The sequence below is a fragment of the Cupressus sempervirens genome, chromosome 11 (assembly GCF_028749045.1).
Source record: "Cupressus sempervirens isolate cs-2001-9-10 chromosome 11, ASM2874904v1, whole genome shotgun sequence".
NCBI classification, from domain to species: domain Eukaryota; kingdom Viridiplantae; phylum Streptophyta; class Pinopsida; order Cupressales; family Cupressaceae; genus Cupressus; species Cupressus sempervirens.
The window spans coordinates 349027809-349046337 of NC_143128.1; the positions used below are offsets into that span (position 1 = coordinate 349027809).

General features: G+C 36.2%; 1 protein-coding gene across 4 annotated transcripts in view; it reads right to left on the minus strand.

The window, feature by feature from the left end:
• LOC149529520 (cytochrome C oxidase subunit) overlaps positions 1-18529 on the minus strand; it is a 202712-nt gene that overhangs the window by 86382 nt on the left and 97801 nt on the right. For 2 of the 4 annotated variants that reach the window (XR_016358473.1, XM_089808775.1), the window contains exon 5: positions 1913-1955. The exons of the other annotated variants lie outside the window; for them this stretch is intronic. Coding sequence is in view for 1 of the 2 variants with exons in the window: in XM_089808775.1 (XP_089664901.1) it covers positions 1913-1955 (43 nt within the window). In the remaining variant the exon portion in view is untranslated. The remainder of the gene's footprint in view (positions 1-1912; positions 1956-18529) is intronic. 4 annotated transcript variants of the gene reach the window in all.

The window sequence follows — 18529 nt, forward strand, 5'->3', positions numbered from 1 at the left end:
TCGGAGGCCGCATGGTAGGAAGTTAGAGGCCGCATGGTAGGAAGCTAGAGACCGTACGGAAGGAAGTCAAAGGTCGCACAAAAGGAAAGAAACATTTACAAAAATAAAGGTGTCGTACGGGGTTTGAATCCGCTATCCGGAAAGTACAACGAATTCCAACGTTATATGCCATTTAGGATAATATTATAACACCAATTGCACTAGATATATGCCAAACAAGCATAGATGTTGAATATAGATATTCACCAATTGTATTCGCAAGCAAAGATGGTGCTCAAGATGTGCCAGACTTGAAGCAAAGAAATATAGAGAATCGGAATAGGGGGAGGGTTTAATCCCACCGAAATTGAAATAGTCAAGTAGGGGAAGTCTTCCACTTCCAAAATGGCAATCAATACAGAACTCCATCAGGATTTTGCAATACAAAGAAATAGTCCAAATCGCATACTAACAACTTCCTACATGCCGCACATAAATAACCCTTTGGAGAAAACTCCCGAGGGTTTACAAAGAATGTCGACTCGATAAACACCTATGGATAATTAATTAAAGTTGGGCCCCTTATGAATCAAATCAATTAATTAAATAAGTCCTTGTGATATTATCTAATTTTTAGGACCGCTTAATTAATTAACCTAATTAAAATATTTTGCTAAAAATTGGGGTCATTACAAATCCTCGCCACCCAAAGATTGCTTGCCCTCAAGCAATCCATCATCAAACGGTTTTGCCACTGTAGCTCCAGGATCCCAAACCAAGCGCGCACCCTGATAGTTGTATCTATTAAAGCTTTCATGCCACATAATGATTGCATACATGCACTTGGATGTAAGTGAGAAAAGTAAATATCCATCAAGCTTTCGCTGCACCACTCTGCTATAAACATGGCCATGCCTAGAGTCATTAGGATCCCATTGAGATGCCTCGATGATCAGATCCAAAGCGTTCATATCATCATGCTCATAAATTTCTTCTACAATCTCAAAGCTTAGGTACAACTTATAGTTTCTATGTGGACCACCTCACACAAAGAGGTGGTAATAATGTACGTCCCAGTCCCAGCCAAAGGGTAAACTCCATATTCAACCAACTGTAAAGATCTCTCTTGCAACAATCCTTGGTCAAGTTTGCATCACTAGGAAGTTGAACGACTACCAGTAGAGCCTGCTTATTCAAAGGGTCTCTAGTACAACTCATATTTCCATCAAGTTGATCATCAGGTGTTGCTTCAATGATATTTGTGCAAGTGTCTTATTCCAGAATCCTTTCCTTCATCTTGGACTCGGGTACCAGATGGATTGTCATTATAGTAGATGATGTCATCGACTACCTTCTATTGGTTGTCCTGAATGTCGCTATCCATTAGTTTGCATGCAAAAGTGTTCTTGGAGTATTTGACCAACAGGCGTGCCTTCCTATCGGCTGGAAACTAAAATAGAGACCATATGGCATCACTATGTGTCATAGTGTGATCCAAGTCCAAACTCTCAATTCTCCAAACAAGCTGGCAGAATCACTAGCTCTAATACCATTTCAATATTCCTGTATCACTTGGTGCCTACAGAAGTACCTTCAATTTATAAGACCAACAAGTAAAGACGTTGTACATGGTAGGGAGCCAGAGGCCACATGGAAGGGAGTCGAAGGCCGCACGAAAAAAAGTCAGAGGTTGTACAGAAGGAAGTCAGAGGCTACGCAAAAGGAAGCTGGAGGCCACCTGCTAGGAAGATGAAGGCTACACGGAAGGAAAGAAATCACTTATAGGAATAAAGAAGATGTAGTACAAGATTTGAATCCACTATCTCAAAAGTACAATGAATTCCAACGTTATATGACAAATAAGATAATATTAGAACACCAATTGCACAAGGTATATGCTAAACACAAATAGATGTTGAACATAGATATTCACCAATTATATTTGCAGAGAAAGAGGCGCTCCAGATGTACCAGACCTGAAGCAAAGTAATACAAAGAATCAGAATAGGATTAGGGTTTAATTCCACCATAACCGAAATAGCCAAGCAGGGAAGCTTTTCCACTTCCGAAATGGCAAACAATACAAAACTCCAACAGGAATTTGTAGTACAAAGAAATAATCCAAATTGCATACTAACAACTTCCTATATGCTGCACATAAATATACCTTTAGAGAAATCTCTTGGGGATTTACAAAGAATGACAACACAACAAATACCTATGGATAATTAATAAAAGTTGGGCCCCTTTATTAATTTAATCAATTAATTAAATAAGTCCTTGTTATACTATTTAATTTTTAGGACCATTTAATTTATTAACCTAATTAAAATATTTTATTAAAAATTGGGGACATTACAACATATTGCGCTCACTCTTCAACTTTATTCTTTTATAGTAAAACACAAACATATTTGACGCAACCACAATGGTTTAAAACCCATGGCAAGTTAATATAAAGTGTGGATGATTGGTGCCAATGACTATATTGTCGACACATATATAAGCATCATGGCAAGTGTTATAACGTTAATCAGAAATGTATCACCAAACATATACTATTCAGGACAAGTTTACTCTATATTTTCTCAAATCACTTCAACCTCGCAAATTCTAGATTGTCGAAACTATAAAGCTAGGACCAAAATAATCTCCAGCCAACAATAGATTATACACAAGACCATTGCTAAATGTTATGTACCAAAACTGTGAACATAAATTTGTCCAATGATAGCCAAAATAACAGACCTAGATAATCTCATGCCATTGCTATATTAAAAAACATTTTTTTTCTCTGGCAATACTTTGAATAAAATAATCAATCTTTTATTTTCATAGTCAATTCTCAAACTTAAATTGTCCCTGTCACTACAAAACCTTCAGAGGCTAGCAGAATGCACCTTCTCTAATAACACAAAATTATCTCACTGTGATATTTTGTCCAAATTTTTCTCACATAAATATAAGCAAACAATTTGCATGGAAAACTAATTTCTACACATGAAAAGTTATTTTTGAAAACACATAATATTTGAAAATGGAGATGAATATTGCCCTCAAAATAGATAAATCATTTCAACCATGTTTTATCCAAACAAACATGAAATACCTTTCATAATTTTACCCAACTATGAATTCCATCACGAATCCAGCCCAAGAGTGGATTTGGGATTCCGTCCAATCCACTAAAAAAATCCCAACGGTTTTCGTCCTCAAGTTACTGAATCTAAAACAAAGCTCCAAGAGCTCTCCTACAAAAACGAATAAACCAAGCATAATCCAAATGAGCTTCTCTATGTTCCTTAAAAGGGCATCCCTTTGAGCCTTTGATTTCCAACTACCTATCTCTTGGAATTCCTCTTCTCTGTCTCTTTATTATTCCCCTATTATAAAATAAATTAACTTTATTGATTTTCATTGAGCTCTAATGAACTCATTTTAATATCTTATGAAGTTGTCATTTAATTTCTAATGTCTCCAAATAAGGGACATTACATATGGGCCACATGATAGAATGAGATTTGTATCATTATTTTCCCTTTATCTTGTCTATAACTTCATTTTGCTTCTACATCATTATTATGACTGGATGTTAGTTTACCTTTCCTGCTTTTTGGTTACATGCATACCTAACCCCACTATATCATAAAAGGGAGTTGTACCTTTAAAATTTAGAGGGTCATTCATTAAATGGAGATCTCTCCAACTATGTATTGCTAATTTGGGACTTAATCGTGGGTGCAAGGAATCATTTATAAGGTATTTTTAGGAGGGAGAAATCTGCAACTTACATTAGCTAATACAAGAGAGACACAGTTGGGAAGAGTTTGCAACTATCAGAGCTACTATAGTTGGCATAGCTACAAAGATAGATACTATTGTTGCTAGGATCCATGTATTAGAGTAAAATCTCTCTAATTTTGGTTCTCTCTCTTTTGCAAATTTACTTCTGTTTCTAATGGTCACTCTTCTTCTCTGTTTCCATATTCTCTCTCCATTCAATATGGAAACTTTCTCTTTCTCTCTTCAAAATTTTTTTATCAGGTCTTGATCTCCATTCTCCTCTTTGTTGATGATGTGGTTCTTTTGGCTTCTTCTCCCGATAGCTTACAGAGACTCCTTGATGGTTTGGCCTCTTTTTGTGTTCAGCGACAGCTTGTGGTCAATCTGTCTAAGACACAAGTTATGGTCTTTAATTGTTTAAAGACCTGACATCTTCATTTCTTCTTTTAGGGAAAGGAGATTGAGATTACTCCCTCTTATATGTATCTTGGTGTGAAGTTCTCGGGACCACGTTTTAGTTTGAGACCTGCCATTTAGTCTAGAGTCAATAAGGGTATGGGTTCCCTAGCTCTTCTGGAGAAGCAATGCTTCAGACATCATTTTTAGGATATTTTGTCCAAATTGTCCCTTTTCGACTCCTTGGTTCATCCGACAGTTCTCTATGGTTAGGTTGTTTGGGGGCCTTCTCTTATTACTTCTGATTGGGCTTCTATTGATCAAGTTTAGACGACGTTGTTACGACGTATCATTAGATGTCACAAACTCACCCCTCATAGCATTGTCTTGGCTGAGTTTGGTGCTCATCCTCTCAAACTTGCCGTCATTTTTGACTTGATTTGGTTTCTTCGACTTCGTGGTTTTATGGAGACATGTGGTGACCGACATAGATACTCTCATCTGGCATACTGTTCTTCGGTGGATATTGCGAGATCTGACACTTTTGCTAGGTCTCGATATTGGTACGCTTAGGCCACCTCTTTGTTGGGTTCGATCAGGATTGACATTGATTGTCTTCCTTCTTATCAGTTTTCACTGGATGCTCTTGCTCATCTTCTCCCCTCATGTCAGGAGTTGAATGAACATGTCCTACAGGATATCTATAGACAGTACATTGTCACTACTTGGTGTAATCCCTCGGGGGGTCTACGGCCTAAGATGGCCTTCTATGCTGAACATTTTCTTGAGATTCAAGATGGTATTGTTGTTCACCCTGTTTATCTCTATCTGCGCTGGAATCATGCCTTATGGTTTTCTCTAGGCTCATTTAGAGTCGGTTCTCATCGCCTCAGGTTTTAGACTGACCACCATATGGATTAGACTAATAGGTTATCTCAGTTATGTACTTTGGCGAAAGTAGAGACTGAGATCCACTTCACATTTCGTTGTCCTCATTACTATGAGATCAGAGGGAGATTTTATTGCCTTTTCAAAGACTATTCTTCTCTTTCAATGTTCTTTAGCTATATTGATCAGCGGTGTCTTGCACTTTTTCTTTAGGAGTCCACCAATCTTCGAGAGATTACCCTGCAGTCTTTTATTCCTCAGGAGCGTACTTCAAATCAGCTCATTACCACCTTTTTCTCTCCCTTGTCTCCTCCACGGGGTTTGAAAAGGCCTTCTAATACTTCTCATTCTAGATCAGTCAGACATTGTACCAGTCTCTCCAGGCAGCGACAGTCCTATAGTGGTTCCTCACGGCATTCTAAGGCTATGGATAGTTCACGGGTGTACCTCTCTATTACTGTTTTCTTTGTGGCAAGGAAGGACCCTTAGTCCTCACCTTGTCTTCTTTACTATTTGTCTCTTGCTTTTGTTTCTTCTCAGCCACTGTTTGGTGCTTCTGCTTTGGCTGGCTCTTCTGTTTGTATGCTCAGTCCCATAAACCGTTTTGGTTTTTTGTGGACATTAATATTATTATCTTATCTTATCTTATCTTGTTACTTATAGAAGCATTCTTGTGCATACTTGTATATATAGATCATTTATGATCTAATAACACATTCACTATTTTACCATAATATGGTATCAAAGCTTTTTTTTTTTAATAGTAATTTCATCATTGAAATTTTCTGAGGTGTTTTTCAAAATAGGTTTTGAAAATCTTGAATTTCTTCATTAGTAATTTACACTCATAAGATTTTCAACATTCTTTGCTTGGGCCTGGTCAAAAATTTTGTTTGTAGGGATATTTTCTGAAATCTGTCTAAGGGTTTCTATATATTTTTTCTCTAGTTAGCTGTTTTTTGCTCCTCGTGTCATTTGCCTTTTCCCTACTTGCTCAACATTTTTGGGCGGCTTGCAATTGATGTTTTTTGCGGCTTGTTTTTCAGCAATTTTGTGGCCTTCTGTTTGGGCATTTTCGACCTTTTTTCTGCACATTTTCTGCAAAGGGCAGCATCTAGAGTTATAAACCCTCAATCTGTGATTGTCATCTAGCAGTTTCGTTTCCACCATTTTTTACAGTCAAATCTGCCATTTTTTTTGTTTTGACAAAAAAATGCTAGGGTTTCTTGTGGAACTCTCTTTTTCGGTGCCAATTTAAAAAACTTTTTGTATATTCTGAAAGGTTTTTGCAGATGTCAATTGGGTTCGTCTCTATTTTTCCTAAGTGCATCATTTTCTATACCTCAATTTTGAGCTAGTAAATTAGGTGTCCTTTCATTTTTTTGGGTCTTCTATCAATTTGCCTCAAAGTTCGTGCTTTTTTTTTTTTCTTTTGTTTTTTCCAGATATTCACTTTTTTTGCATCAACCATGTGTCATGGCATCTCTCACCAATCTTCTCTTCAAAAAGCAGTCAACGATTCAATGGAAAGAAGTACAACACCTAGAAGTAGAGAATGATGACGATCTTCAAGTACCGTCGGCTTGAGGTGCTTGTCTTGGGCACTAACACTCATCCTACGGTCTACCACAAACCATTATTGTAGAACATATAGAGTAGATTCCCCTGCAAATTTTTGTTTTGGTGTTAGATTGACCATTAAGGGAGGGTATGAGAGTAAAATCTCTCTAATTTTGTTTCTCTCTCTTTCGTAGATTTACTTCTATTTCTAATGGTCACTCTTCTTTTATGTTTCCATATTCTCTCTATGTTCAATATAGAAACTTTTTCTTTCTCTCTTCAAAATGTTTCTATTTCTCTCTCTTTGTTCGTTATAGAAACATTCTTGTGTATACTTGTATATATAGATCATTTATGATCTCTGTTTAATAACACATTCATTATTTTACAAAAATAACATGTTCTATCTTTGAGATCCTTCATTTAGGTGGCAGTCCTATTTCTAGCCATCAAAATCCTTTGAAAGTGACCAACAATTCTATTCATTCCTTGTCAACATTTGGGTTGCAGTATATTTTCCATTTGGATGCAACATAGGGCTCATATTCCATTTGTTTTTCCATCGAGAAGCATACCTCCTTTGGATTAATATCCTCGTCCTAGAGTGTGTGATCACTTGTGAAGTAGAATCACATGGTTCAGGTTTATCATCAATTGTTGAGAGTTGATAGTAGTTTGGTAGGTGCTAATAATGGTAAAAAGATTACTTGTCTCTACTCCAAAAATTGCTAGTCTTTCTATCTACTGAACAATATGCTTGTTGAGGATCACAGTTGTTAGAGTATTTGCACAAATGTTTGTACGGTCTTAAAATGGAAGCGTTTAAGTTTTACCCAAAAATAACTTGATAAACAACAATATGAAAAATAGAAAAATGTCGCCAAAAGACAACGATTTTATCCTAGGAAAAGCCTTCCACTTGAAAGGAAAACCCAGCAACCGAGAAAATATCACTTTTATTGATAACGAAATGTTTGAATGTACAATGACTTTCAATTGATACTATATATATATATAAAGAATAAAGAGACTCTTCATTGCACAATTGAAGATCTCTTCAATTTCTAAATATACAACTCTTCATTTCCATATGCATGACACATGACAAATGTCTCTTTATATAATATTATTTCAAATATTATTAGAAATGTCTTCTTCCATTGAAAATGACCATGGCGGTCATAATGGTCATATTTCTATTATATAAAATTGGACATAAAGATCTCTATCGCAGCTAAGATTTTCAACACTCCCTCTTAGCAAGAGATTGATCTTTAGTAAGACAAGCACACATAGCTGCAATCAAAGATGTTAATGATTATTTTTCATCATATAGATATTCATTAAACCATGTTACCTCAGCATAACATAATTCACCATAGTTATTTTATAAGCACATAAAATTAAAATCATGGAGTCACACATGACTTCAACATGCCTACTTGCAAAGGGTGATCCAAAGGCTTTCACCTCAAACTTCTCCCAAAGAAGAATGCATTTCCACCCTGCCTCAATGCAGAGGGTAGATCCAAGGGCTTTTGCCTATTTCCACCATGCCTCAGCGTAGAGGGTGGACCAAGGGCTTTCACCTCAAAATTCTCCCAAAGAAGAATGCATTAACAACTGAGATCATCTCTCAAGAGACTCCCTCTTAGCAGGGACAACTTTGTTCACCAAAATAAGATATCTGATGTAACCTCCCTCTGAAACTAAAACATCTCCCTATGAATAGGTATCATCAAAGCAACATCCTCACTGCTTCTTACACCCTGCAACCAAGAGAGTGATAACTCATTAAATCAATTATAACTGAGATCAATGCTATAAGCATACACTATTCCTAACAATATAAAATAGAATACTTATCTCTTTTGCATAGACTTCCATTTAGGCCCAACATACATGATACCAATTCAAGAAGGCAAAAGTATATTAGAATAGAAATACTATAATTTCAAGAGAAACAACCCAACGACAGTCTTTTCATTAAGTTTCTGAAAATAATAACCCCCATCATTGCAAAATCTTCAAAGCTTCATGATCAAACATAGATCAAAGTTTAATGAATGCAAATAATGTACTGCCTTCCAAAATTTGCTTACTTTTCAATACCAAAAACTTTGTACAAAAGCTATAGTTACCATATTTTTATCATTTTACCGAATATATATCCAAGAACTTGTATTTCTAGAACATTTTAAAAATAGCTTACCTTGTAGAAGAATATTATTATTAAATCTATAAAACTAAGAGCATCCAAAGCAAGTAATACCTGAGCAGATTGGAAAAACTTTCTTCATTAGTTCAACTTTTGAAAAGCCATTGTAGAGCTTGACTTTCCTCCCATATAATCAAACCACGGGCCCCTATGAGCAACACATGAGCAATGGAATAGCCAGAATTAGATGAGTCAAACCTGTTGAGTGGCCATCCCAAAGAAGGTGATCCCTCACAAGTGGTGCCCATGCCCATCCTAATTTCCCATCTCCATTAGCAGTCACATCCGCTGAGCTCATATGATGTGATGGGATATGCAATTGTTCCTTTGACCCAACTAAGTTTTGGAAGATCCAATTCCACTACGAAAGACACACACTTAACCTCTCGTAGTGCAGGGTTTTCTAGCCTTTTGGAGATTTCCTATTGTTCACGTTGTTGAAATTATGTCCTCTACCAAGGCGGAAACTAGAACGATAAATGTAGAAACTCAACCTTTCCTAAATTTAGCCACCTTCGATTTTCTCACTATGGGAGTTAGTCGATTTCTGTACCGTCTTTTCCACTTTGACGGGTCTATAAGATTCTTGGCATACTTTTTTACTAGTTGTGCTAGCCTGAGTATGTCACACAATACTAAAGATATTCTTACTAACGAGACTCTAAGATGTTCAAAAAGTCCAACCCATACAATGACAAACCAAGAAAGAAATCATGATACAAAGAACGTCATCTAGCAAGATAGGACTCTTGTCGGTGTCCGTTACAATAATTCATAATGACAAAGAAAAAAGAAGCAACATAAAACACACAATCTCTGAAGTAGTTATGAAAGAAGATAGTGATGCTAGATGATAAAGAATATGCCACAATCCAATCTGTCATCCTCACATTGGCAAAACACTCAACTATTTCATGACCCAAAGGAGACGGAGGGATAAACTTGGATGAAAGGTTTAAAGGTTGATGCAGAGGCAAGTCAGTAGAGTAATCCTACCACCATATTAACTCCAAGGCAAAACAAAACTTTTGCTAAACATAGCAAAACAAACTGGATGATATCTTCCTTGGGAGCAATAAATATTGACAGACCACCTCCATTTAAAGTCATTACCAAAATTCACAGAGCCCCAGACTTGAGATACAAAAGACCCTTCAAAGCAAAAATTGGACTCTAGAAGAGTATACATGCATGCACGCTTCCCTTCTCTAATTGATCCTTGATTCACTCTACATTGAATAGCCATCTTTGAAGAGAATTTGGGGTTTACGGACCCAACAAAAATCAAATTTCCCTGAGCAAAATAGTCAAAAGGCACGTGGAAGTCAAAGACATTAACTGCTCTAATGTCCCCATCTTTTTAGCCTCTTAGTGGAGTTCTTAGCCTTTACATTCTCCAAAGGCTAAGTGAAGTAATAAAGAGAAATTGATTAAATTAATTTCTTATAAAGTCATTCAATAAATTAAAATTAAAAGGTGACTTTATATTTAATTAATTAAATTAAAAGTGACTAAATTAAAAGAATCTTCTAGGAGGAATTAAATATTATTTTATTTCTTCTAGAAGGAGGTCCATCTATTGCAGGAAAAGAATAAATAACGAGGGCCGCCTCATTGTTGAGCATCGAATGTGTTGCCATCTACTCTTCTGGATAACTTGTGGAGCCAAAGGTTTTTGCAATTGCTACATTGATCGTTGGGAACAAACACTCCCATTGATTTGCATAACTGAGGTCGTGAAATATCTTCCAAAGGGTTGTGACTGTTGGAGAAGACAAATCAGTTTTTTCATTGTGCCAAATTTGTGGCCTAGGGCCAGATTTGTGGAGTAAGGAATACGTTGGATATTGCTACAGTACCGCTATTACAGTATTCCCGCTACAATGACTCTACTACAGTATCGTCGCCATAGTGATTTGCTACAAGAAAATTCATATTTTTTGAGCAATTCCAGGTTTTTATCTACTACATTTTGCATTGTTTGAGAGTAGATATTTAGGGCATTGGTAGGGTTTGTAAAATCTGCTGTAATCTGATTTATATCAGAGTTTTATATCAGAACTTGTTGCCCTAATGACTTATTGATGTAGATGCATATTTTTCCTATTTGTAATCAGTGTTATACAAAAACATTTGCATATTCATTGTTAGATGTTTGGTGTGTTCTTTGCAAGCATATTTATTAAAGTTTAGCATTTAGAAAGCAATTAGAATTTAGATATGCAATATATCTCTTGCTTGCGAAGTGTTTGACGAAATGTCAAACAAGTGAATTAGAGAAGAATTTGTGTTTGATGAAGTTATAACCTGTTGAGGTTATTACAACTGCATCATGAGTGCAAAAGCGTTTGATATTGCTTTATAATTCTACAAAACTTACCCTCTATCATATTTTCTCTAGCCTTAAGCTTCTCGAAGAATGCCAAGAAAATAGATGAAAAATCTACAGTTACACATAACAAATGATAAAAATAATAACCAAGATAAGAGAGAGAACATTGTGGAAATTGCAAGACATAAGAGAAACGGGAATAACATGTTGGCAAAGGTCTTGAATCATAACCAGAAAACCAAATCACAACTTGGACATGAAGCACTTCATTTCCCATATAGAAAAGAAATCAAATATTTGAATAAAATATCAAATCAATTGAAAACCTTTCAATATTGCCAAATATCATTATGAATGTGCACAATGAAATTTATATAACACAAACATAAGGTATAAGAAACTCTTCCTACATGAAATGACCATAGACAAGGAAGGATCCAAAAACTTAGAGAGGACATCCCACAACAATAGGCATGAAGAGTAAAAAACACCATCACAAGAATGAATAACTCTATTGCAATTATCAGAACTTCAACATTCTCTTATATATTGTAACTAAATTGGTTCTAATACCATGTTAAAGTTTTGCATAGAAATAATTTGCTAAACAAAAATATGAGAAATATAAAAATGATGCAAAAAGACAACTACTTTATCTTGCGCAAACCCTTCCACTTGAAGGGAAACACCAAGCCACACTAAGAAAATATCACTTTTATTGATAATGAAATGTTTGAATGTACAATACTTTTCACTTGATACAATATATATAAAGATTAGAGAGACTTCTCATTGCACAACTGATGATCTTGTCGATTTTTGAATATACAACTCTTCATATTTCCATCTGGATGCTACTTCGCATGACGCATGACATGTCTCTTTATATAATATTATTTCGAATATTATTACAAATATCTTCTTCAGATAAAAAAGACAACGGTCATATTTCTATTTCATAAATATCGGAGATAAAGAACTCTATCGCAGCTACAATCTTCAATAGGAAGCACTTCATTTTGAGACCTTTTAGCCCTTCTTAGTGTGGTTTTAGTGTCTCTTCTTCCCAATCTTTCCCAAATTTCTAGGTCATCCCTCATCTTCTAGCATGGTCCTTTAGGTGTTATTTTATCACCATTTTAGTCATATCATTCAGCAATTTTAAAATTTCCCAATTCTTTCTACAACTTCTCCGAGAGCTTGGCGACCTCTAATTTTGGACCTCCTCAAGAATAGGTCGACCAAGATCAACCTATTCTTGAAGAGGACAGCCCAAGTCAACCTCCTCCCCGAGGGTTTTAACTTTTGAATTACAGGTCTGGAAGTGTCTCGGGTTTCTCAATTGTTTAGTTTAGCTCATGGGTCAGATAGCTTTGTTTCAAATCCCAAAAACTAGTATATGAGGCTTGGGTTCTTCGATTACATCCATTAATCCATAAGTTATCCATCAAGCAACCAAGAGAAAGCATACACACATACATGTGAATTCAAGAAAGCATCATCAAGAATTTGTCAAGATGAAGCATTTCCTTCTTGCATCAAGCTTATTCCTTCAAGGTAATAGTGGAGTTTGGCTTCTAAGGAGGAGATCTTCCATCTAAATCATTTGAGATCATTCATTCTTCTTCAAGGCATGTCACATACATTCCCTTCCATAAGGTTTTGACTTCTATGGTTTCTCTTTGGTTTCTTTGAGTCAAGTTTATTATTATATTTGCATGCATAATCACATATCAAATCCAATTGCATCTACAAAGGTAATTGTATCTTTCATTGATATATTCAATTCTCCTACATGCTAACATTTCCTTTATTAGTATTTTACATCTCAATTTCAAGGTTGATTCCTTAATCTAGGGCTTGACCAAGGCAAGTGCTCATTCAACAAAACAAAAAAACAAGTTTTACACTGTATAGGAGCAAGCTATCGAAATTATGGCTGCAGATCTAGGAACTACCTTCCAAGCACTTTCCAACAAAGTTGGGTTGACTTTTCTACTATGCCTGGAGAACATGTCCATCTTTCCGTAAATTGTTTGGACACTTCACCGTCAAGTTGACCTATTCCTAGAGGTTTGCGAAAAACAAGGTTTTATGTCGTGATTGTAGATTCATAGTTAGAAATTCAGTCACAGGTTCAGATCCGCGATTTTTGGAGTGAGAAGGTATATTCCCTTGCACATTTCGAGGTAAAAAAATTTAACATTCATTTCACCTTTTAGCATAGACCTATTTCCATTTCTCAATTGGGTTAATTGCATATATCTAGCACCTAGATCTATCTTACTCTTGTTATTAAAACAATCGGTTCAATTTCACATTTACATTCCATATCTTAAAATCAATTAACATTGCATGCAAGAGGACTTTCTTGTGTACTTTCCTGATATGATTTGGGTTTAGAATTGGCATCCCTTCACCCATTTGGGGTTTTGCAAGTCTAACTTGGGTTATATTGAGAGTAGTGTTTAGAAGCCCTTCTTTCTCTTGTATTAAATGTTAGTGTGAAAGTGGAAGTTTTATATTTACACATCGTATACAAGTGCTTCCATTTTACTCCTAGATATTTTGGTGAACCCGACTTGTGCCCCTTTCTTATTTTTGTGGAGTTATTACTTCTTTTTGTGTCTTGTTAGATCTCCTTTTGCATTATCTTCTTTGCATTGTTTGCATAGAGAATTCATTGTGAAAATACAAAAATAAATTGCATCCTACATTCTTAGATCGCATTGCATTTCATTTCAATGGGGTTGTTATCTTTAATTTCGAGTTTTCTTCATGATCTTCTAGATGTTCCATTTCATGCATATGATGACACTTTAATTTTTCCCTTCATTAATTCTCATGAAAATATTTCTTCTCCATAGGGTGATCTTTTCAAAGGTGTTGTTGATCAAACTTCAATAACTCATGATGTTCCTAACCTTGATAGTGCTACTACTTGAAATGGGCACTTGGATTGGGATATTGACTACTCTCTCCCTCGTGATTTTTTTTTGGGTCATGATTATTCTTCCCCTAATGTATGCTTTATTCCATCCTTGGATGATTCTACTATTCCAGATGAACACTTGGATAAGAACATGGATTGCTCCCTTCCTCACGATGCAAATTTTATACGCTTGGATGATAACATGATTATTATTCCTAATGATCAACCCTTTTCTATGCATTTCATTAACATTTCTTCTATAGATGAGGCTTTCACGGGTTATATTTGTCCTTCTCCTAACAGTACCTTAGAAATAGAGGATCAGATTTTTGTGACTTCTTCTTGTCCCTTTCAAGACACATCTCCAAACAAACTAGGTCTTGTTGATCATTATGACCTCATTCTCACAAATTCAACTTTAGTCCCTAAGGATCTGTTGGTAAACAAATTTGTCTTCACTTTAGTCCCTAAGGATCTGTTGGTAAACAAATTTGCTTCACAAATAACTCTTATTTGCCCAAAAATGAAGACACAAAAAGATAACAACAGTTGGGTTGCTTTGCCATTGAATTGTGCAAGCACCCTCTGAATTTTACAGGGTACAACTCCACGATTGGATATACAATGAATAAGATTTAAGAAACGCTTTTAACTTGAAAGTGAAGGCTACCCGCACTATTCTTGGATAGGGGGCAAATTATTACAACTGAAATAGAAAGTAACGACTTAGCATACAACAATGGAAGCATACAATCTTCATGCCCATTTATGCACTCAGAAAGAAAGAGAAAGATTAAACAAGCGGGATCGGTCTCTGTAATAAATGAATACAGCAGTAGAATTTAATTCCATTACTTAGTCCTGATTCACACCTAAACCAATAATGAGAACAATCTGAAGCACACAATGTTCAAGATGATAGAATCTTCATTCAACCCAAACAAATACTATTTCTGAATATTACTAACAATCAATATACTTGTAGAAACTAGAAAAGAAAACTAAATTAAAAACAGGCATCTCTGATTACAATCAAAAACTGCCCCCTTCATACAATCTAAATTCCTCCTCTCACGCAACACACAGTCTGCCCAAATAGTGGAACCTTGGAACACAATGAATCAGAAGAACCAAAAGTGGCTCTCTCTTCCCTAGCACAGTCTCAAAAAAGAAAAGGTCTGAAAGCTGGATCCCATCCTCTTTCTTTTATTGGCATATTTATCTCTTTCCCGTTGATGGTTGATCAGTTATGATAACTGATTGTTGAAAGGAAAAAGAAAAAAATGCCTTCCTTTACCCTTTGTTCCTCAACATATAGATAATGTTTTTATCTCAAATAAAATTCAAAACATTATATGATCGAGATAAGGATATTATGAAAGGATTAACTTCCTCCCTTATAGTTCGGGAAATTAATCTTTAAAGTTGGGAATGACATAACTGAATCTAGACAGGTGTCAATCGAAGTGGCGAATTACATTCTCAATGCCCCCTTTCGATTTGGTCACAAGAGTGTTTTAGAATTTGTGACCACCTGTCATTTCTTGACAGATTAAAATATATTAAAAGGCTAGTTGTCTTAGTAATACCTCAGGCCCGACTAGTTGTATATGAGAAAACAAACTCAAATAATATAAACATTCTGAATGCAAGAGCAATTAACAAGAGAGCTTGGGTCAATTCTTTAATGTCAATGCTCCAATTTCTAGGTACTATCACCGGGTTTTGGTCTGCTTTTTACTTCTTTGCAATGAGCCATGGATGCCATGAGCATGCATTCCTTTCAAACTCGTGAATCAACAAGTGTTTTTTGATTCTTTTGACTTCGAATTGTCAGTATGTGAGAGTCAGCCATTGGTTGTGTCCCTACCTTTAGTCAGGCTCGGGTGGACTACCCTTACTCTCAGCATCTATGACAAAGTAGATGCCCATGGCATGGGGTTCGAGATTCTACCTGTGAGAATTAACATGTTCACTTGGGTTGCGTCTCATACTATGTTTAAATGATAGCAATATCATTTGCATAATTCCTAATGCATCGATTCTCGTGTTTGAAGGCATGCAAAAAGCTTCAGCAATGAAGATATGCCCATTTGTATTCTATCAAACGGTTCACACATGACCGTATATCTTCTTGTGTGGTTGCCTCGTATTCATGGCCTTTCAAACCGGAAGTACCCGAGCTCATGTTTGCGTTTCAAGCACTGTGTCAAATGTTGGATGTACACTCTTTTTGTTGTGTCAAAGACTCCAAACACTCCATTAGACGTGTTACATGTGTTGCCCGAGTTTTGTATATTGACTATTCATTCCCATACAAAAGGGATGGGACGTGAACTAGATAGAATTTGGTTCGATGGTGGAATAGATTCATTATGAATTGAATCCCAAAATCATGTCTCATCTTATGTACACCGCCAATGGTATACAGTAAAACCATTCTTTCATGGTTCGGGCATTATGTCAAACCATTGGCACACCTTGTATGCACTCCCATCATCTTAAGACATTCTTTTAAACATTCAGTGAACATCCTCCGAATTTTGCAAAGGCGTGAGAGTCGATATAAGGGTATTGTAAAAGACTATGTGACCATTCGATTGTTTGTCTTTGACATGTGTCAATGGGTTTGAAGGTTGATACGCAAACCATCGATACCTTATTTCCAATCTTGAATTCGCAAACTTCAAGTGTATTTCATCACCATGAAACTCTCAGTCTAAACAAATTCAATTCTAATGAGCACTGACTGTGGGACTTGAACACATCTGGAGTCTTTGTTCCAAGTTGATGATGGCCATAATGTACATAGATCCCATCCCTACTCTCGGGTGTATCATGCGATTCCTCTGACATTTAGTCAAATAGTGAGCATGCATTGTCTATGTGAAGAGGTACTTCTCTAAAGTTTATCCTGTCAAGCATTTTGCGGGCATGTTCTTTTCATGAACTTCATGGCGAATCCCGCCCATATGTGAGGCTCCTCAGTGATGATGGGCTCACGGCCTTATCACCATCATACTAGGCAACACTTGACCATCTAAAGCAATATTCCATATCCATCCATAACAACAATCTCATTATATCCCATTCTTTGCTAAAAATGAATCGGGAAGGGAGAAAGAAGTTTTTGGATATTTCGAGTGAAATTTGCAATTGAAGATCTCTAACTGGGTTTGGCATGGTGAACCATCACTTTAAGAATTTGCACCTTGAAATCTGTATTTGAACCATGAGTTTGAACTTAAAAGTTGGATCTGCCTTTTTAATTCTAAATGTTATTGAACCTCTTGAATCTCTGAACCACTGAAATTTTGAAATACTGCACCTAAGGTTCCGACCATAACCTTGCACATTCTAATAACAATCCCCTGAACACATCTAGTGTGCCACATCGAAGCAATGAACTTGATTGAAATGTAGATTGAGCCTTCGTACTTGTCGAACCATTTGAACCGTTTGAACCACTTGAACTTGTGTACTTGATCGTTGCGTTATTGTCATGAGACTTCATTTGAAACCCGCCTTACACAAAATGTCTTCACACAACATTTTCAATATAAATCATAGGAGAAGACCGAGATTCCAAGCTTAAAATTTGGGCAACTAAAATTGGCTCTGACTAGGGAGCATGTGCTAAAAAGTACATGAAGAATCTAGTACTTATGATCAAAAGACCAATGCCTAGTCCATTGGGCAGCAGAGTCAATGCACATGACAAGAAAGGAGTTTTTTGCAGGGAGAGCAGGATGACAAAACGAGATGGAAAGAAAAAAAAACTACCCGAAGCACCTAAACTAACAACAAAGCGGCAGCAAAACTACGCAAGGGAAACTAAACTAGGCACCGCAAAAACTTGCAAAACAAGAGCATACTTACAAATATATACAATGGCAGGAAGAACCCACCATGGCACTTGAAAACATGGAATACTTACGTGAATCCAACGGGCTAAGAAAAATAAGGGCCTTTTCAGGTCAGCCTATTGCATTTGAACGTTGCATTTCCATACCATTTTTGTTTGGCAACCTCAAGTAGTAAGAATTCTAATTAATCCCACTCAGGAACTTGGTGAAATGATAGAGATATCCAAACAACTATGACTCATTGTAAATTTCAGGCTGCAATAGCTCACCATCATTTTGAGTGAGGAATTTGTGTCACAAACAGCCGCATCTTTCCCTTGGGAACAACAAGCAGAACCATGGATGAGGTAGGCATTGGGGAAGAGCTTGGTAGAAGTATTTACGTTTCCCATAAGTTCATTGGCAACTTCACTTTTAAAATGGCACGCCTCCTACATGTGGGGCTGAGACCACTTCTCTTGAGTTGGGGTGAGATCAAATAGGAAAACCTCATACTCAATCTTCTCATCGAATGCACAAACTTTAAATTCTGGTTCATCATTTATCACATTATGAATAGCATGGTATTCAATAAA